The 20465-nt window shown below is 46.0% G+C and overlaps 7 protein-coding genes across 7 annotated transcripts; 1 reads left to right on the plus strand and 6 right to left on the minus strand.

Moving 5' to 3' along the window:
• Positions 1 to 681: 681 nt before the first annotated feature.
• Positions 682 to 1669, minus strand: PPTG_03447 (hypothetical protein; the record flags this gene model as incomplete). The annotated part of the gene is made up of 3 exons (XM_008896125.1): positions 682 to 1092; positions 1159 to 1470; positions 1535 to 1669. 3 exons carry the CDS (start codon positions 1667 to 1669, stop codon positions 682 to 684), a joined length of 858 nt encoding a protein of 285 aa, XP_008894373.1.
• Positions 1670 to 3044: 1375 nt separating this feature from the next.
• PPTG_03448 (hypothetical protein) lies at positions 3045 to 4647 on the minus strand. The gene has a single exon (XM_008896126.1). The coding sequence runs from the start codon at positions 4606 to 4608 to the stop codon at positions 3202 to 3204; it is 1407 nt and encodes a 468-aa protein (XP_008894374.1). The 5' UTR covers positions 4609 to 4647; the 3' UTR covers positions 3045 to 3201.
• A 780-nt stretch (positions 4648 to 5427) lies between these two features.
• Positions 5428 to 5966, minus strand: PPTG_21301 (hypothetical protein; the record flags this gene model as incomplete). The annotated part of the gene is made up of 3 exons (XM_008896554.1): positions 5428 to 5500; positions 5570 to 5850; positions 5908 to 5966. The coding sequence occupies 2 exons, from the start codon at positions 5964 to 5966 to the stop codon at positions 5736 to 5738; spliced, it is 174 nt and encodes a 57-aa protein (XP_008894802.1). The 3' UTR covers positions 5428 to 5500; positions 5570 to 5735.
• Positions 5967 to 6554: 588 nt separating this feature from the next.
• Positions 6555 to 7897, minus strand: PPTG_03449 (hypothetical protein). The gene has a single exon (XM_008896127.1). It carries the CDS (start codon positions 7862 to 7864, stop codon positions 6812 to 6814), a length of 1053 nt encoding a protein of 350 aa, XP_008894375.1. The 5' UTR covers positions 7865 to 7897; the 3' UTR covers positions 6555 to 6811.
• A 3922-nt stretch (positions 7898 to 11819) lies between these two features.
• PPTG_03450 (hypothetical protein) lies at positions 11820 to 12056 on the minus strand (the record flags this gene model as incomplete). Its single annotated transcript, XM_008896128.1, has 1 exon — positions 11820 to 12056. The coding sequence occupies one exon, from the start codon at positions 12054 to 12056 to the stop codon at positions 11820 to 11822; it is 237 nt and encodes a 78-aa protein (XP_008894376.1).
• A 1314-nt stretch (positions 12057 to 13370) lies between these two features.
• Positions 13371 to 14064, plus strand: PPTG_21302 (hypothetical protein; the record flags this gene model as incomplete). Its single annotated transcript, XM_008896555.1, has 2 exons — positions 13371 to 13530; positions 13931 to 14064. The coding sequence occupies 2 exons, from the start codon at positions 13371 to 13373 to the stop codon at positions 14062 to 14064; spliced, it is 294 nt and encodes a 97-aa protein (XP_008894803.1).
• Positions 14065 to 19624: 5560 nt separating this feature from the next.
• On the minus strand, positions 19625 to 20381 carry PPTG_21303 (hypothetical protein; the record flags this gene model as incomplete). Its single annotated transcript, XM_008896556.1, has 2 exons — positions 19625 to 19847; positions 20329 to 20381. 2 exons carry the CDS (start codon positions 20379 to 20381, stop codon positions 19625 to 19627), a joined length of 276 nt encoding a protein of 91 aa, XP_008894804.1.
• Between the last annotated feature and the right edge of the window lie 84 nt (positions 20382 to 20465).

The following is a 20465-nucleotide window of genomic DNA, read 5'->3' on the forward strand; positions in this document are numbered from 1 at the left end:
AACAGGACTATGCCAGTCCATTTTTGCTGGTATTCGGTGTAAAGTCAATGGAAACCTGCAGCAATAACCTGTTGCTAACGTTAACTCACATGAGGCAACACTGATACCGGAAAAGCAGATCCACGCCGACCTGCCTCGACGTTACTTCAACAAAACGGGCAATTTCGTGGATTTGTAAGCTCAGAACAAGGTAATGTGTACGGGTACCCAAACTCCAACGTTGGGCAAATTTATTATGCGTGGGTCAGTAAAACATAGGCAGGATCCAGAAACCGTGACATCTTGCTCTTCTTCGAATAGGGAAATATGTTAGTTCCCGTCTCATGCGTCAGATTAACGTTAAATAGGTAATAATTACCACCGCTCAGTGTAAAAAAGGCTTAAAAGCTACTTTTTAGGTCTTGTCTTTACGTTTATAATTGGAAGAAGTTCACTTGTATGGAATTTGTGTGAAGATGAGTTATCCGAGCACTGCATCGCGAAGTTTCGAATTCTTTAAGTACACCTTGATATCGTAGTGTATACCAGGGCATCATAGTTATGTTCTCCGGCACCAGATCTTTCAAGGGGTTTAGTCATCTTTCCACTACATGTGCACGTTAAGAATCAACATACGTGCATTTGCTGGTAAAGACACTACGATTTTTTTGCACAGAGAAGTTTCTTCCCTAACTCATTTGTTTACCGTGGCGCCGCAGGTGCAGTGTTCACCGTCACCAACTCTTGCTGCCACTGCCAATGCGAGCGCAACTTCATCGCCCACGTGTCCAGCACATCTTCCTGAATGAACTTGATGTCCTTTTCCACTGCCGAAAACCCTTCCTGTCGCTCGACAAAAAGTTGCAAGTAAAATTTCACTTCGCACTTTTCAGTTGTTGTTTTCGAGATGACCGTCCAAGCGTGACTACATAATCGTAGTCCTTCTAAACCTTTACTGGGAAAAAACAACTTGGATTGCCGAATATGAACGATTCGCTCTTTCTCCTCGAACCTGTGCAAGTATTGGAGACCGTGGGTCGCCGTTGTGCCACTGGGGCATCGAACAGTTAAATCGAAGCTCTTGGCCACGGCATCAGGTCCTCGTTCATTTATCTAAAAGAGAATCACATAAAATCGTAAGTGAGTTGATGAAGACAGTAATATTTTCCAAGTACGTACCCATCGGTATGATATGTCGGGCGAATGGCCGATGTTGTTGATATCTCCCCATAGGACATCGCTAACCTGCTTCATCGAGTTCTCAACAGGGACTCTTGCGACGAGTTCGATGATCCTTCCGCGAGATATGTCGACACTGGACTCCATGCGGCAACCGAAAGACGGGATATCTTTGTTCGAAAACACAGTCTCAGAGAGCGTGTGCAGATATGGCACGCATTGGGCGAGTTGTTCGATCAGCACAAGACTGTTATCTTTGTTTGCGAGTGCTGTTCTAGCAGTTGGTGGACTTGCAAACACAAATTTCTTCTCCTATATAGGAATACAACGAGCTGTTAGATGATTATCAACTGTTGGAAACCACGTAAATACGTACACTTAGCGCAGATTCTTGTTGGATGACTCCTAGCACGGCCCTGCTGAGCTTAGCAATATCCGCATGAAAAAATTTAAGTTTTTGGTTGACGGTCTCAGCTATACGACGCTTGCGAAACTCATCCAGTGCAGCCATCGCCCAGGAACTGTCGCGCTGCTTCCTTTGTTTTGGCGAAATATCCCGCTCACCGTTGACGGAACGAGGGCTTTTTATTCGTTCCAGCCACTCCTCCAAGATTGGAATTTGTCTGCTTAGTTCAATTACCTCAGCCTTCCTTCGGTGTAAGAGTTGTGTTGAGTAGCCTGGGTTGTGCTTTCGTTTTTTTGCGGGTTTCGTTGGTGCTTTTGTCGCTCTCGGACGAAGCTTGGCAGAGATGTCTACCTCGGAAAAAGCAAAGGGTAAGCTGCTGGCACTGTCATCAAGAGCCCCCATGAGCATTTCGATATCAGATAGAGTCACGTCTCCAAATTCTGCTAGTAAATTAACGCCCGGGTTGTTCATTGTTGTACTTGCGCTTTTGAAGGCAAAATTGCAATTGATTTCAACATCTACTATGATCTTTGTCTTCACCAGGTGATTATGTGTTTATTGACGATTATGATCCGTAAGCAAAATGAACCAATTGATTGCCCGAGTTTCGATGCCCGGTACTTAAAGGAGACAACCAAATCGCAATGACTCACGCCTCCCCAGCTAGACTCCATTTAGTGCTGTTACTGCATCATCTTCACTCATGAACTGATCCAACCATGCCCTCAAAGCCTAATTGCATTTGTTTTTTTATAGTTAAATCGTTGATACATTCGTATTCTCTTCGCAACTCTTGCTATCAACTGGTAAAAAAAAAAACGGTTGGGCTAGGCTGGTATAGGAAGATGTATAGCTACAGCACGGTGATTTTGTTTAATATTACCGTACGAAATATGGACTTGCCCGTCGTTATTTATGAATAGATAAAATGGAGAGCTTCGGACATGGAGTTGACGTTTATGTATCCTTGAAAATCATATTTTTTTTTGAAGTCAGGACACACTCTCGTGGTGCATGGATGAGTGCGACTGGTTCACACTCACCATAATTTTTTTTATGGTCAGGATCATGCTTGTCATGCTGCACAATCTACTGGGCCCCGTAATCGTTCTCGATAGCTGCCGAAATTTTCATTGATCATAACGAAGACGCGAGACGTCTCGTCTCAAAAAAATTTTTGTAAAAAATTAAAATGAATGGTACAACTACCATCTGTGTTAATGCGTAGGCAGGATTGAATTGCAACAAGAACAAGTCGCGATACCTTGTGTCTTTTACATAATGGTTTTCCACTACAATATCGCGTCTTACTAAACTGATTCAGGCTGCTAAACACTTGGCTTCTCAGCAAGCTCTCCTATGCATTCACCAGCCAAATCAGCCACTTACATAGTGACGAAATACATGTAAGGGAACGTACCTGTGTTTCTGATGATCTTTCTGTTTATACCCAATCAAACTGCGAGTTGGTGAAAAAAAATCTAATGTCATGTGTGTATCTTTTGCATTTAAGTGCTTACTCTGTACTACTGCAGTCCAATGCAAAACGATACATGTAAATCGAACTAGACGCCAGGAGCTTTTCATATCCTTAGGAAGCAGAAAACATAGCTAAACCGAACTCGAGATCACTTCGTTCAGTTCGATCGCAGATTTCGGTTCTGGGTAGGAATCGAGTCCGAGAATGTGTCGCCCATATCGTCAGTCGTTGTGATGGTGCCCTCGTTGTCGTCCTGGGTAGCAGTCTCCTCCGACTGGTCCGGGGTTGTCTCGGTCTCCGGCACAACAGTCGTCGTGTATGGGGTTTCCGTCTCAGCCGATTCCTCAGTCTGGGTAGGAGTGTAATTATCTGGAGTGGGCGTGGTAGGGTAGGGCGTCTCCGTAGGAGCATCGGTGGCAGGTGGCAACGGGATTTCCGTGACCGGCAACGGCTCAATTGTGATTGGGACCTGAGTGGCTGCCTCAGTCTGTGTAGGTGTCGTGGCGCACGGCGCTGAGGATTCTGGGGTCTGAGCATACGGAGTTTCAGTCGGCACATAGGCCTCTTCCGACTCAGTCGGGTAAGGAGTCTCAGTGGCAGGTGGAGTGTAGGGCGTCTCTTCTTGCTCCTCCGTCTCCGGAGCATCCGTCTCCGGCACAAGGGTGAAGACCGGGCACGGGGTCGTCGGAGCGGGAGTGTATACCTCGGGAGCTGGAGTGTATACCTCAGGAGAGGGGGTGTCCGGCACGATAGTGAAAGGAATACTCTCAGGAGTCTGAACCACCGGCGGGGTGTACTCTTGGTACGGAGTTTCAACGGGTGGCGATGTCTCCGGCACTAAGGAGAGTACCGGGCAGGGAGTGGACGGTGCCGGAGTGTACTCGGTCGATTCCTCTGGGGCATCCGTATCATATGGCAACGTGAAGGAGGGGCATGGAGTCGTCTGAGCTGGTGCTGGCGTGTACACCTCAGGGGCTGGCGTGTCTGGCACGAACGTGAGAGGAATATCCACAGCTGTCTCAGTCACCGTCGGAGTGTACGTGGTAGATTCCTGGTACGGAGTTTCAACTGGAGGAGACGTCTCCGGCACCAAAGTGAGAACTGGGCACGGGGTATCAGTCACAGGAGGACTAGTCTCCGTTTCTGGCGTATCGTACGGAGTAGATTCCGGCTCTGGCCCAGGGGTCGGCAGTACAGGGCACGGAGTATCGGTCGCTGCCTCCGTCGGAGTAGGTACGTACTGCTCTGTCTCCTGTTCTTGCGATGGAGTGAGCACGTAAGGAGATTCCGTCACCGTCTCGGTAGGGGGTGCCGTCGTTTCCGGACACGGTGTCGCGGTAGCAGCCTCCGTCGGGGTAGGCACGTAGACTTGCGACGCCTCTTGGACAGGGATAGTTGCCGTCGGGGGCTCGGTTGTGCCGGGGCACGGTGTCTCTTCATAGACCGTGCCCTCAGTTACTGCCGGAACAGAGTAATCCGGGAGACTGTAGCCTCCGGCACTCACTATACATGTGTGTGAGGCCCAAACAGCGATGAACGCAACGAGGTACTTGACTGGAAGCATTGTCGTCTTGAGGTTTGAGTGGCCAAGTATGTCCTTTGCGGCAAAAGGTGGAATGCGAACCTGGGTGCGACCTCATAGTACGGTCGCAGGAGGAGCATTGGCAGGAGTTTCGATTGCGTAGATCGTTTCAACTCAGTGGAAAAACGCCGCGAACGCTCGAGGAAAGGCAAGAGGCGATTGTCACTCGACAGTGCAGGCCATTCATTATGACTCTTTGAAGCCGATAAAAAAATGCATCTAGTCACAGGATTATTTGCTCTGTAGAGAGATACATGACGTTGGGGCTCCTATGGGAGCGAGAAATCCAGCTCCATACCGGTGCAGTGTGCTATGTGGGAGTGCCATAACGGTAGGAAAGTCGCGCCGCTTCGATTGGATCAAAGTCGCAGCTGATTGGACGATAAGCTGAAGCAGTTATCTCGAAAAGATACTGCCTTTTGGTAGTTTTACTTTCAAATTAGGACCTTGACTGTGTGTAACACGAGCGCTTGAATATAGAAGAAAAAAACTTACTGGCAATAGGTTCGATGATTAATGGTCATCTACTTGATTTTTGTATGAACTGCCTTGTTTTACCAGTAATGCCTACAGCCACGAAAAAGGATTTTAGCTACTGGATCTTTATCAATGAATAAATGGGTAAACAGAAGCCCTTTCCATCATTCTTGCGGATGCCTGTGCGTTGTTGGAGCTCCAGAGGAGCAGTAACGAGTCGGCTGACCTCGCTTTTGAAAATGTTGGGGGTCTCGAATGTCGACGCAACCACACTCAAATGCTCGGTGGACGAGATTTCGAAGCCAGTGGCATTGCCGTATTATTGTTCCCCGTCGAGTGCTCGAATACGAGGCACTGAGAACAGTCCAAGCCAGCGTTCTCAATAAATCACTCGTACCTTGCACACAAACACTAGATTAGTGAATGAAACATCATACACATACTACTAGTAAGATTTAACACGAACCAAAGCATGGCCTCGCTCTCGTGGACATGAGACTCCGGGTTCTAGACGAGAATAACACCGTCTGTCTCCTTCAATACTGCAGGCCAGCACGCCTCCTAGCTGCAAGGGGTAAATGATTTAGCTTATAATACTACCAGTTAATTGCTCAGTCTTACTTCTGATCTCCTCATACGTCCCAGAGCTCCACATTCTCGTTGCCCTTGTCGAGCTCGAGGATGCGTATATCAACAGCGCTCTCGGCTGCCCAGGCGATCCGTGTGTTCGACGAGGACATTAGCGACCTGAGACAAGGATAACGTGAGCAAGAAGTGTATGCAGCTATCATATCTTCATGTGACCGCACCGTGGATTTGTCGGCCTCTTTTGGCCTGGCGATGTGGATCTTGAGCGGCGCCATGAGGATCAATCTGTATCCGAGGCAGGGCTCGGAAAAAATTATTATAATATAATAATTGTGCAATTGTATTGACGGAGTTATGGATTATTGGTAAATTGGGATTTCCGTAAAATATGCAATTGTGTCCGTAATAATTATATTGAGTTGTTACCGTAGGTAAAAAGCAACAGAGGGCAAAGCAGTGGCCGTCAAGCGGCTAACTTCGAGATGCTGGTGTTCCTACGTGCCAACCGGGAGCTCTAGGACTTCATGTCTCTGTTGGGGTTCCATGAGGCGGCCGATGAAGACGCAGAGTAGATGATAGTCACACAAGAAGTGGTGCCTCTTATAGTTGATGTTGTTTTCAATCATAAAATATAGGAGGTCGAAAATTTTCACAAGCAAAACCCATATCCGCTGGTGGACTGTCTTGCCGTCGCCGGCGCATTTTTGCTTGCTAGAGTACCCCTAAGCCAGGACAAAAGTTCCGGTGGCAGCCACCAGCTTCTCGTACAGGTGTGGGACTCGAACCCTGCCCAGTGAATTGGTAGAGTCATTCCAAACCACTGCACCGTTCAATTTTGCACAATAATTGCAATACTTATTATTGTTTTTGTCGATACGGAGTTACGGATTATGTTTCTTTTAGAAATCCAATCCAATATTTTATTTTATTTTCCGAGCCCTGATCCGAGGCGACGGTTGTTTGGATTAAAAAGTCGGGATACCTTTTTCCAAATGTTACAACGATTCTTTGTTTGGTAGAATGCGAAAGATTTTACCATAGCTGGCTTACTACGCAATACGCGTATGCTTAAGTGCAGCACAACTACAGAACCTATAGAAACTCCACAGCAATAAATGACCTAGTCGGACTTGATGGCGATTCCGATCTTACCAATGTGACCAGCTGTCTCCAGACAACTGAACGCAGCGTGCACATCTTCCTCATCGAATCCGAACGTCTTGTGAATGTGCGGCTGGATGTTCTGGCTTGTGACCACTCGCACCAACTCTTCGGTGAGTTGCTTGCTTCCAATCTGAACGCCACGAACAGTACAGCCCTTGTTCAACACCATTCCTGCGACGTCAGGCATTTCTTCCTGCTTTGCGCGAAACAGGAAACCAATCACCGCAATTTGACCACCCGGTTTAATAGCCTCCATGCTTTGGGCAATAGTACCAGAACCTCCAGTTTCGATCACAATGTCAACGCCTCTACCGTTGGTGAATCGATTCGCCTCTGCCGCCCACTCCGGCGTCTTACGGTAGTTAAAGGTGTACTCGAAACCAAACTTCTCCTTCACGAACTGTAGTTTCTCATCCGAAGACGAAGTGATGATTGTAGTAGCTCCCGCCGCTTTGGCCAACTGTAGACCAAAGATCGAGACACCACCCGTGCCTTGGAGAAGTACCACTTGGCCTGGACGCAATGGATTTAGACCATATAGTGCGTTCCAGGCCGTCACTCCAGCACATACAAGTGAGGCTAGCTGCACGAAATTAAGCTTACAGCCTTCGGGTATCTTGGTCACGGCTTGGGCTGGTACAGCAGCGTACTGTCGCAACATCCCGTCCAATGTTCCTCCTAACCAATGCGATCCACCGTCTAGCACGGGACCGTACATGTTCGCAACGTCGAAATTGGTGATAACACGGTCACCCACTTGAATGTCTTCTACTGAGGAGCCCATAGCAGTCACCACGCCAGCTCCATCGGAACACGGAACGACATGCTCCGTCACTGAACCGGGGTAGTTGGAATTCGCGATGACGAGATCTCGGTAGTTGAGGGTAACGCCACGCACCTCGATCAGAACTTCATGATCTTTCAAGGTCGGAATGGGTTCCGTCGACTGCGTTAGGGTCTTGTAAGAGGTTCGATCGCCGAAACGGTAGACGACATTGGAGGTTGGCATTGGTGATTGTAATTGTGTTTTGAGGACTCGCTGAGAAAAGTCAAAGTGAGTGAGTCCTTGGCAGACAAACGACGGGAGATGAGGCGATTGCGTCAAACGAAAGCTTTCGTCAACCACTTCATTCAGTCATTTCAACGTCACATAGGATGTTGAAGTGAGTGGGCATTAGGCATGTCGATTGTCACAGCCGAAAATTAGATGATACGTAATCCTGAACTAAACTCATTCTTCGAGAAACATATCCCTTTATCCCTTACTTGAATTTTTTTATTGAAAATTGCTACCGAGGAATGCCGTGGACGTGTATGGACTGGTTAATCGTAGACACCACCAAAGTGGTCGATAGCGGTTGAAGAAACAAAGTAGTATAGTACAATTAATACTACTACTACTGGAGTAATAAGTGACAATCATGTTCTGATAAAAAAAACTATTGCAGTCAGTTGTTCATTTTTCTACTTTTACGGAGAGCAGATTGAAGTTGGAGAGACGTAAACACATTTTAAGTTTATTTACACATCGTGGTGGGATCGTCCAATCACCACACATTTATTGACGATTTTTTTTAATCTCGGGCTTCGTGGAAATTTAACGTATCGCTGTGAGTATGATAACTACCATCTATCACTTCTAGATATCAATTTAGTATTAGCTCACCAAACAAATGTAATATATTCTTAGCTCTAAGTATCAATTTATTATTAACTAATCAAACTTATGTACCATACCCCAAGAATGCTTCGGCTGTAACACAAATGCAACTCATATTACCACTTAACAGTACAATGGCGCATTTTTCGCCCTTTGACGGGTCTGTCCATTAAACTGTAAGAATCAGTCTCTTTCGCCATTCTACAAAATGTTCAACTCATCTGGTGCAACAAAGCATACGCAATACGATTCATAATAACCAACTAATACTTTAATCTAGTGTTATTCCATTACATTATCAGAGAACATTTGGTTCAAGCCGTGAACTGTGAAGCTGTACGGAAAATGCGACCTTCTAGAAACAAATGACTTAGTCTTGTATAGTACACTTTAGACAAACGGCTCGGAAAATGGTTAATAGCAGGTCCTCTAACACAACCCTAAAAGAGCAATTTAATGAATAAGCGATGATGAAGTTGAAACAGTGTGTCTAAATTCCAAATCGTTATGTAGACAAAAAGACTTGTTTTAACCCGCCTGGATGGACCTCCGGATGACAGTTTCGGTTGCTAGATAAGATGCTAAGAAACCCGAGCGAGCGGGCTGAAAAACAACAGCAATATCTCTTGCGCCACTGAGTTTCCATGGAACTTTACCAATTGGATTGCATTAGATGAAGGATGTGGATACTAGTCATCGTTTCAAATTATTCAGCGTATATGGTTAAAACCAAAAATGTGTCTATCTCATATTTTCCAACGGTTTATCGTAGGTAACAAGGGGCTAATAGATGTGATAGTGACCGGGTGTTGAAGTTAGCGATTTCAACTTGCATTTTCATTGCAAACAGTGCAAGACAGAGCATCGAGGCAATTGAGTTCATCTTCAAATTACCATTGACACAAAAATGACGAACAGTTGGAGGACGCAAAGTGGTAAGGCAGCGATCAGCCCAATTTGGGAGTCGACACGATATGCTGTAGGGGTTAAACCTGCCAAACGAAGTCTGGTAGACAAAGGTTCATCGACTCTGGAAGTCATTGCAGTTTCTGAAGTACGCGATCGTGCTTTGCTGAGCCTCAAGAGCGAAATACGGTGCCTCAAACGATCATCAACCAAACGGACTACGTGGGGAGCTGGTGTTCACCCGGGCATATCCCGACAAGAACCCGATAAGCGCTGCAAGTATTTTGTTGTTATTGCTATGTACGGAGGGTCGATCAAATACTGATGATATTGTTGGTACTCTCGTTACTACAGCGCTCTTTGAAACGATTGACAACATCCGAGCTGACGCGGACGGGCGAAAGCGACTAGGGAGGTTAAAAAGCTATTATCTAACGACGAACTCATTTGTAACGGTAAACAAATGAAGTATGCGAGTGAGGCTTTTACACTTTTTGACCATCAGGAGTTTGATATATATGGTTCTGTATTCGATGTAATAAGTATCAACTAGTGCCAAGTTTTTGGCACGCTAGTTCTCTGGATATTTATATTCAGAGCCGTCGACGAACCTGTACAAATATATAATTAGGCTACATGTGTAATTTCCCGATATATCTGTGTTTGTGGGAAGCATATAAATAGACGTACTTCTCTGACCCGCTTCAAAATGACGATTTCATATATTTACCGATAACTTGAAGCCTGACCTCGGCAGAAAGCGATAAGCACAGCATTGAAAAGCCCCCGGTATAGCGCACCTGAACATATTTTTGTTGCTGCACTAGCAACAGGTACGGATGAGCACCATGCGCTCAAACTCTCCGCAGTTTGAATCCCATGAGTTTTTTTTTCGCAGTTCAGTCAATATTTAGCGGTATTACACCTAATTTTAAGGACGATTAAATTAGACGATTAGCTTCCATACGATGTACCCGTGCACGCAGAAACGAATTAGAAGCTCTAAAATTCGGACGCATAGAGGGCAAGGTTTATTTCCAAAATCCGGAGCATAACGGTGAGCCACCAATAAAATCAACCAATCAGAAGAGAGGTAAGAATTAACCTAATATTTATGCTTTCAAAAACATGAAATTAGCTATTGAACTTAATTATGAATTGAAAAGCTGGCTGTACCCTGTTTTTCTTGACACTATTGCGGAAATTCCTTCAGCCGCGCACACAGATCCCCGGAGTAGCTTGCCGCGGACACTGCGCTCGGCAAGGAACAACACTACACGAAGTCGTATTGCAGGTGGGATGTCCTTTTTTTCGGGGGTTCTTGGTATCGGCGTGATGGAGTTTGCGGAATAAGCGTTCACCAGTGTCAGAATTAGTGGTCAGGATACAAGTATAAGAACTTGCCACTTTTTATCCAATAAAAACAATTTACTCGGTTATGTGCGATTTATTAAAACCCCAATCGTCATTTTGAAGCGGGCCAGAGAAGTAATCCATTATAATCTCTCAAAAAAAATTTGTTAATCAAGTGAATGTTGACCCAACCGGTAAGGAACGCCACTCGAGCGACCTCATCGATAAACGACATTCTTGCGACATGATATCTTTTCCGTCGTTAGATATTGTGAATTCCGTCCAAATTTGCCGATTTGGGTCTGTTTGAGGAGTGGAAGGACAATCGCCCACTCGAGACTTTGTATGACCAGCATCTAAAAGCTTACCGGTAAATACCGGTACCTTAAATATCCAGGACTTCCCGGGCTACGCATGGCATTAGTTGATGTCGTATACTTTTTATACATCCAAACCTAGTTGTGCTTAATCGTATGAGGAAGTGAAAACAGCAGTAATTAGGAAAGAAATACGTTTACAACGTTCATTAGTCTGCATTGTGACGAGCAAGAATTAGGAGAGGAATTTTACTAACCATTAAAATAACATTAGACGCTTTGCAAGAACTCCTGTCTAGACCGTCGTCCAAATCCGGGGTGTACTTTTTTGATCAGTTAAACCGTAACACTGAAGGAATGAGGAATGGGTAAGCAGCTGTCCTTGTCTAGCTACAACCTGTACCTTGTCCGAAGCCTCCTGACTGCAGATCAGAGAACTTCGGCGGCTAGTAACGTCCTTCCACCTCTTATACAACACACACTATCGAATATGTAGGGCTTCTGTTCGTTAAAAGTCCCAGGTACTAGTGCACGCCCCTTACACTCGATTCGTCTTGGAATTTCTCAGGTAGGGAATAGCTTGCTTGGGATTATTCAGGGGAAAATCCGTCGGCGTGCTAACCAGTTCTGCGTGACTCCACTTCCAGCAGCAGTGGCTTCTTCAGTTGGCTCCTCTTGTTGACTCAATTAGATGCTAGCTCAGGTAACTCCAATATATTGTTTTCTTGTTATTTGTCTTCTCTAGGGCTCGCACCAAGCCGGTGTTCACACTCACAAGCGCTTGTGCGAAGATGACCCTTAGCCTTGCACACGTTCACGCTCTCGGTGTTGTCTTCGTTCGTGCCAATCTTGAACTGACCAGCGTCGTACCGGCCCCGTTCTCCTCCGTCGTAGTCTTGACTACGGCGCCCTTCCGCTAGGTTCGATGGTCGCACTCCAATTGCAATCTCCGTCCTCGATGGCATCGCTGCCCTTGCTTCTTCTACACTTGTACACCCCGTCGACGACGGTATTCCATCCGTTCCGCTTTCTCCGTCACCATCATCTCACCGTCTCGTGCGTAGCTACCGGCCATGGGATCTGCCTGTCGCGCTGAAGTAATTATTCTCCATCGGCCAGCCGGTCTGTCCTTCCAGCGGGCGAGACCCTCATGCACAGGCCCCATGGTAGCCGCGCCTTGTTCGCCATCCTGTCCATCCTTGGCATCGCTCACCGTCTCTCTCTATTGCTTCCGTCCTCGTAACTCCATTTTCGTCACTCTTGGCCAGCTGTCCCACTCTCCACGATTTTCAAGGGCCCTTAGCAAAAGCTCCTTACTAATGTATATTAGAGTTTGGCTTCACTTAGTCCGGCAAGCCTGTTGTGATGGATAGACAACAACCAGATTTACAAACACGTGATCATTTCGGAAGTGCGTCTTGCTATGTTGACATGTATAGACACCAGTGAGGCAGTTCGAACACTTATACACATTGTTCTTGTAAACGGCTGTCATATAAAAGGATATGGGTAGAAAAACAGCGGGACTTGATCACTCTGCATACCAACATGTCTTAAGGTAGCGTAACAACGCAAGTCTACATGTAGAACACGGATATCATAGCCAATGTGTTTACCTTTCACAAACTTCTGTGTTTGCTTTGCTGCTCTTGCTCGTCTTCGTTTTAACTTTGGGTGCGGATGAAGGTTGGAGGAGGAGGGGCTTTGCCCCAACTTATGCGTAAACATAAGTTTTGGGTGTCGCCCCCTTAATTAACACTCAAAAACATGACCCTCCTCTAGTTATAGAAGTAAGATCATAACGGAAAAATATCCAATCAGAGAAAATAGGAGCTGAAAATCGAACACTATCAAGGATCGTAACGAACAATAGTTTTAATATACCTTGGTGGGTTGATCCGTAAATTCGATAGACACTTACGGGTCATATTGATTAATGGAGGTATGTCGCTTGAGAGTCCACCGATTATCTTTTATTGATTCTAGCGCGTTTAACACCGATTGGGCTTAGTGTGAGGCTTGGTAGCAAAACACCTAGATCCGTTTTCAATTTACGTCATGCCCCCACTATACGGGTCCTCATCGAAGTATCATGTTGTTATATAGGGTCATCCGTATAGCTACCGAATTATTTCAAATAGGCCCCAGGGACTTCTACCTTAACAAATCAAACTGCCGTATTGCAACATATTAATCAATGACAGCTTCTTACAAAGCCTTTCAGAACTTTACTACCTCTCAAATCAGCGCCTACTCGTGTTTTGAACAATATATGCATCATGGGAGACGACAGCTGCGGGTCTAGCGAGTGCGACTGGGAACGCTACGGAGGGGAGTTACAAAAGACATCGGCTTATTTGCTGAGCTCTCTTCCCCGGAAAAGTCGACATAAATACGTACGCGCCGCGCTGCGTCACAAGTATATCTACATCAAAACGGGTAGATTGAGCGGAGAGATTCCTGAATGCTTGAGATGACTTGAGATGACGACGTTTGCAGTATTGGCCTGATAATGTAGGAAGTGAACGGATTCTTATCATCATGTCTCTGGTAGTGTTAGATAGGCTATGCTAGTTATGAATCTATTGACGCGTTTCCGTGTAAATGCAATAGGCTTAACTGCTGGAGGCATCATGAGCAGCGCGAAGAGCTGGAGATTTCACTTTGAAAGTGTCCTGATAGTGGAATGCACTAAAGTACTCCACATGGAAGCCCCACTGGCATTTAGTGCACCCGTACTTTGCTTGTCTGCTTACTCCACGCATACTGCAAAGACAGCATGTTAGCTGGCCACTGCTGCGCTAAGGTAGAATTTATGAGAGATCCAGCAGGTTTCCAGCACGTGAGGAGCTGGATGGTTCGAAGCGTGGAAGATGGCGCGAGGCGCTGGATTGCTGGGATCTCAGAATGTGGTCGCGTCGACCGCTTGTGTCTGCGGTTACGCGGACGTACGGCACCTGGATCTGTGGATAACTGCTGCATATACTATGTGGAGGAATGCCCCACAAAGCTGTATATCTTGTATATCTGGAGAGTCGAGTCCTAACTGCGGGAGAGCGTCCACGATTGATGATGTTCCGACTGGATTGTCGAACCTGAGAACAGCAAAGGTAGTGTGGACAGTAGTAAGGCATTGACTCACTAATACATGGATTCAACTTGGAGATGAAAGCACCAAAGCAGTGCTCACTTTTGAATCTGCCTCCTCGACCACAACTGTCTTACCTTTGAGTGTCTGCCCTCGCTGGCCTCCACTCAGCACCGCCCTACGAACCTACAAGTACTCGGCAACCTGCAAAAGTGTGCAAGAGAACTCGGGCTGAGATTCTCTTAGAATTTGGAGTGATAATGTGAAACGATATATCTGCTCTAACAACCTCGTCAAGCACTTAGTAGTTACGCTTTTTTATAACGACAGCTTAAAAAAAACAATTTCGAAAATAAGGGCTTCGCTACCTTCCCTCTGTTACAACATGCAAACCATTTTGCGTACTTAACGACTCGTCTAGGCCCCTCCAATGACAATTGGGGACCTGTTGCTAAACGACAGCACTGGTCAGATCCTCACTGGTGACGCTGTAACTGGGTACGCGATCAACGTCAGCCTGTAGTTCACTACTAATAAGCTGCAGGGAGGTAGCATTCAGCTGCAGTTCACCCACGCTTTGAGGAACGTCGCTAGCACTGATTTGCACCTCATTACCGAAACTCTGCGTCTCACCACTGTTTAAAGTCCTTCGGTGGCCAAGGAACCGTCCCACGCTACTGCATCGCAATCAGCATCGGATCCTTGAGATCACCACTGGAGCGTCCAGAAACTCCTCGTAGACGATCTACAGCTTCCTGTTGCTGATCTAGACCACATAACCGCTACTCACTGCCGCTGAATTATTCATGAATCGATACGTCATTGCCAAGAGCCCAAGCTTCTCCACCGTCAGTCGGTTCAGCATCTATTTCATCACTAACGAGCCGCTCCAGACCTCGACGAGATCTTCCCCGTAACGACTTCAATCCTGTAGGCAGTGATGTGACTCCATCGCCATCAAGATTGACACGTGCTCTGCTGCCATCGCAGTCAAGTTCGTCGGGTGCGAGGGAGAAAGCAAAAAAAAAAAAACTGTATGACGTTTATAACTGTAGTTCCAGCGTGTTACGAACAGTATTCAGTAGACTGGCTAGCACTAGGAAGACCAGTAAAGTGAACAACACCGAATGCAGAAGCAATGCTATCGAGAACGAATACAAAAACACGACAAGGATCGAGAGCTCGAATCGACAGCTAAGATCCGGAATTATCCAGGTCGGACGCCAGAAGGATCTGTCCCAGGTATTCTACGGGATTTTTATGCAGAAGTTTAGGAGGCGAGTCATTTTGACCCAAAACTACTCTAACTTTTTGTAATCAGAGCCCAAAATAATGTTGTCGACTTCAAACTTAAATAAACTTACTTCAGCATTTGATAACCTGCTATTTATGATCTGCATATAATTGTCATGCCGAATATAGTGAGTTTCTCACATGAATCTGCATTTTCCATCACAATCAAAGTTTGGGGCATACAAGGGATATGTTCATTGAGTTGATCCAAGTCGGAGGGCGCGGCGAGGCGAGTCGAACTTCGTAGGGAGATAGAAAATTCCTAAATGAGACTACTATATAGCTGTACCCCACCTATTACGCTATTTCGAGTTGCACTGTCGCAGCATATGACGGCCCTGTTCACAGGATGAGATGCTTGGCTTCGCCTCCAGTCTTGACGTATCTTCCTCTTGCTGCTGGAAATAGGAGTATCCAGTCTCAGCGGATACGCCCACTACCTGCCCGTTCAGCTTACATCGGATACGTATCTTATACTTTAATCATAAAGTTTGGTGATGTACATCTGATAACCTTGTTCAAGTGATGCAACCCAGCTGAATGTTCCTTGTCACTGGCAAGCATAACATCACGCTAGTTTGCGACTGGACGGGGTAGTTTAATCGGCGTGGACATCAAATCGAACTACTTCATTTTACACCTAAGCGTTTCAGATGCCTAAGACTTACCAGCAATACCACTATTGTGATCGCATTGCAACTCTCACCGTGTGGTAGCGTAATTAGTATTAGAGCAAAGCGTCCAACGGTGTAAAGGACGGCATAAGTTGTTCAAATTTTAAATGCATGCATCTCGTCTAATGACGACTGCCACCCGACCGATCTCTAGATTATTCACAAAATCGATGGTTCCTAACGTATTAAATGACATCGCGGACGGTGTCGATTGTATAGTGCAGAACTGGAACCTCTTCATGCAATGGTTTTAAGACGTACGCGTTCAGCTAAACAAATTGATAATAGCTTCAAAGAACTCCCTTGTCGTGGGTTTCACAATTACTGAGGCAGCGATGCAGAATGTGTTTCTCATTTGTTCAACGCCAGAAAGGGAAGTCAATTGCCAAATTACTGAGCGAATATAGAACCAGCACCTTATCTTTCAAAGTTCGGTCAGTTTCGATTGGAATGACGTGAGCAAACAACTTGTTCTTCTTCAAACCCAAGCCTGTAAGTTACCTGTACTGGCGCGAAAGCTGCGTAATATGGAGGACGTCCTTAAACCTTCGAGCCCGAAGCGATTTTTGTGTTGTTAAACTGCATATGCAAGTTAATAATACTTGGTGCTGTAAATAAAGGGTGGGGTTAAAGCGGAAATTGGGCGAAGTCAGGCGTGTATGAGTAATAACCAGACTACCGAATAATCGTAGTCCTAGGGGTCGTTTAGTCCTTGGGGTCACTTGCAAAACGACCAATCAACAGCAACCATTTTTGTAGAAATGGCTACATTACTTACGCGGGCGGTTCAGTTTATTTTTAGTTCCAGCTTAAATAAAAGAACACCACGGCAGCAATTCCCCCCTAGAGACATGGGTCGTCCTCGCATCAATGGCAAAGGCATAAAGAGGAAGTTGTACCAGCGTACACAAAGAAGATGTTCTTATTTTTAACGAAACGCACTCCCTCGACGACACTATTGATCAATTCTATGGAAAATTAAACTACAAAACAATTCGTGCACAAAAAAAAACAATTAAATAAGTGGATAAAACAGAGCTCTACTATTCGTGCTGCGTGTGCATCAGGTCGTGGCAGCCATCAAAACTTGCGTGAACTTGGAGAGGCTACCGTGCTTACGAAGGAGGCTGAAGATGCCATAGTTGGTTGGCTAAACACGCTTCGGAAAGTCGGAGCACCGGTTTTCCGACTCATGCTGCAACTGGAATCAAAAGAGGTTGCCGATGAAATCGTCCTCGGTGAAAAATTTGCTGCAACCGCTACGTGGATACAGTTATTTCTACGTCGACACACACTTTCACTCCGTGCACGCACTAGACAAGGGCAAACAACGCCGCAAGACGCCCTTGATGCGGCGAAGGAGTTCAAAACACTGGTATTGCAGACAATATTCGAGAATAAATGCGTCCAAGTGTACAACGCGGACCAAACGGGTGCGTATTTGCAAGTCAAATTATTAATTTGGAACACCTAATACTTTCTATGATCTTTTGTAGGCATCAACTTTGAATACCTCCCTAAAAAACAATTTCCAAGCGCGTGGTTAAGACAGTGTGGGTGAGGCGTGGCAATAAAGAGAAGGCAAGGGCGACAGCCATTCTGTTAGCCGACTGGAAAGGAACTGAATGGCCCCGTTCCTTATATTTAAGTGTGCGTCTTCAAAGATTCCTGAAACGCGACTAGAGAACGCAACATTGCAACATGGATTCAGTAAAACTATGTGGAATCGTGAAATTCGCAAATTACAAGAGCAAGTTGACTGTTAAGTCTATGGAAACCAGTGTGCTTGGTGGAACGCAGAATTGTAAAAAAAAAATATTCTCGAATTTCATTTCGCTATGCAGCTCAATTTAATGTTGTCCTCCTCAAAGTACCACCAAGGTACACATATGTCTGCCAACCGGCAGACATATCGTGGAACAAGCAAGCCTCTGAAAGCAGGGCTCCGTGCGTTATGGATGAATCGGCTTAGAAGTCAACTTGCAGAGTACCGTGACGGAGAAAAAAAACGCCAAAGCAAGCGAGACCACTACAGGAAAACAATAGTCGTGCACGCAACGAACTGGTCCACGAGGAAGCAGATATTGAAGTGGATCGGCTTCAGGAAATGCATACTGAAGGACCCTTTGAACTGAAGCCCCCTACATGAGCTGATACTACTGAGTGGACGTCACAATGTTGGACGGGACTGTCGAAGTAGACAATAGTTAGTGGATTTGCTAAGGCTGGCATATTGGGCGATACACGACAGGTCGGAGATATTAGTGGCTGAGAAATCGAGCGGTTCAAGAGTGATATTGTCGAAGATTTAGAAAAATGCAATCTCGCTGACGGCCAAGTCGACTCGGACGATGATATCGCCGAATTCAGACGTAAACAAGGATAGTAATAGTGGTAGCGATAAATCGTAGCTGTGGCCACCCGTGATTCGCATGTACGTGATACAAATCACTTGGGAGATCATTTGCTATTGAAGTGACCCCTAAGACGACGATTATACGGTAAACTACCGTTAAACTGCATATTCGGAGGAGAATGAACCAACTCGGGCAACATAACGCACCTGGACATAAATAACCATACGCTGTACACACTCGAGTCACTTGCGTCAGATTATACATTTTGTAGATATTTCAATTTCCAAAATATGGAGGTAGAAGCTTCCCATACAAAGTCCCATGCAATCGGTTGGATTGTCGCCTCCAGCAACTCACACAAGCAACTGATGCGCTTGCAGCAGATCGCCACACCTATAGTCAATCCAAATAACAAAAATCATATGGTGGAAGAGCCGGGATGAGTGAGTACATTGCGAAGTGAGCAAGCAACATGACATGGTTGACGCTCGATCACAACCGACCGTTTGTCATTTAAGTTGCGTATATTCAGTTTTAGCTACATAGGTTCATTAACCATATGCACATATATACAGTTCAACAGCTAGTTGTCCGTCTTTGGATATTTTGTTCATACTAGCCGGAGCAAGTGGTGTCAGAGGCGCAGCAGGCGTTCCAGGCATCGAAGGTGCTCTATCAGCCGCATCAACGGCTCGACGCATTTTGATACTATTGTTTCAGTATCGACAGGAATCAGCTAGCCTTTCATCCGCTCGCGATGTCAAATATCCCAGCAAGGCATTGCTACTCCACGGATCTGACGGGCGGCTTCTTGCACTGGAAACCGGTCCTGCCTCGCTGCACGCCATATAAGAAGGCTGCCGTTGTCGCACACTTGCGTCGTGCACGAAGGAGAGAGCAGACCTAGCTTGCACGCTGTTGGCGATTTGATTGTGTTGATTTGTCGCGCCACCGTCGAGTTGCTGCGGAGCATGAGTTACGTGACCAACACCGACTGGTGCTACCGCAGGAACATTGCGTTCTGGGTTTTAGATGTACACCATAAGTGTTGCACTCATATATGTACGACACTAGTAGCTGGTAGGGATGTAAGTGTAGCTCATTCAGGTATTTGACGTGACTCAAAGCGCGAGACGTCTGTTCTTGTGGTAGGCCTTGTGCACGATATAGCCGTTCACTATTGCTAGGTCAATCCGCCCCAACACGAGTGGATTGTAGTATTTTCGGAATCGGTCCACTCGTTGTATCGAGTACCGCATCAAGCACAGCTGGTCATGCACATCCACGCCTCCAAGACGACCTGGTACTCTTTCACGATTCGTGGGCAAGAAATTCCGACTTGATCTGCTCAATCATGGCGCGATGCACGGTCAGTTGTGAGACTACCTCCCGCGCACAAACTGTGTGCAGGGCGCGAGTCCCACCTGTTGTCATGTTGGGTAATTGCTTTGCTCTGGCAATCTTCCATGAATCAATGGTAGCCGGTCTCGACTTCTTTTTCTCAACGACGCTTTTAGGAAGGCCAACCGGTTGGTCACAGTAGGTTCAACTAAATAGAAACCCATAAGTAGCAATTGTATCGCTAGAGCTCAACCGTGTAGAAGAGATACACAATCACAAGTCTCATACCTTATTTTCAAGCTTCTGGACCGAAAACAGCAATTAAAACTCGTATGACGGTTGCTGCGCCTGATTTAATGTCCGTCTTGTGCGCGCGTCACTTAAGTGCTCCTTCTTATCTTAATATACTTCGAACCTGCATAACTGGAACGTTTTAGTCAGGATAATACAACATAAGAAATACTCCACCCCAGAAACACCTTACCTAATGCAGTACGAGATCACCACACTGCGCAGCACGAAGAGGTTGTGCACCATGGGTGTGTGTGTGTGTGTGTGTGTGTGTGTGTGTGTGTGTGTGTGTGTGTGTGTGTGTGTGTGTGTGTGTGTGTGTGTGTGTGT

Source organism: Phytophthora parasitica (assembly GCF_000247585.1).
Source record: "Phytophthora parasitica INRA-310 unplaced genomic scaffold supercont2.4, whole genome shotgun sequence".
NCBI classification, from domain to species: domain Eukaryota; phylum Oomycota; class Peronosporomycetes; order Peronosporales; family Peronosporaceae; genus Phytophthora; species Phytophthora nicotianae.

Excerpts from the sequence above, each read along its gene's own strand:
- PPTG_03448 (XM_008896126.1), bottom strand. The coding sequence starts at position 4,608 with ATGCTTCCAGTCAAGTACCTCGTTGCGTTCATCGCTGTTTGGGCCTCA.
- PPTG_03449 (XM_008896127.1), bottom strand. The coding sequence starts at position 7,864 with ATGCCAACCTCCAATGTCGTCTACCGTTTCGGCGATCGAACCTCTTAC.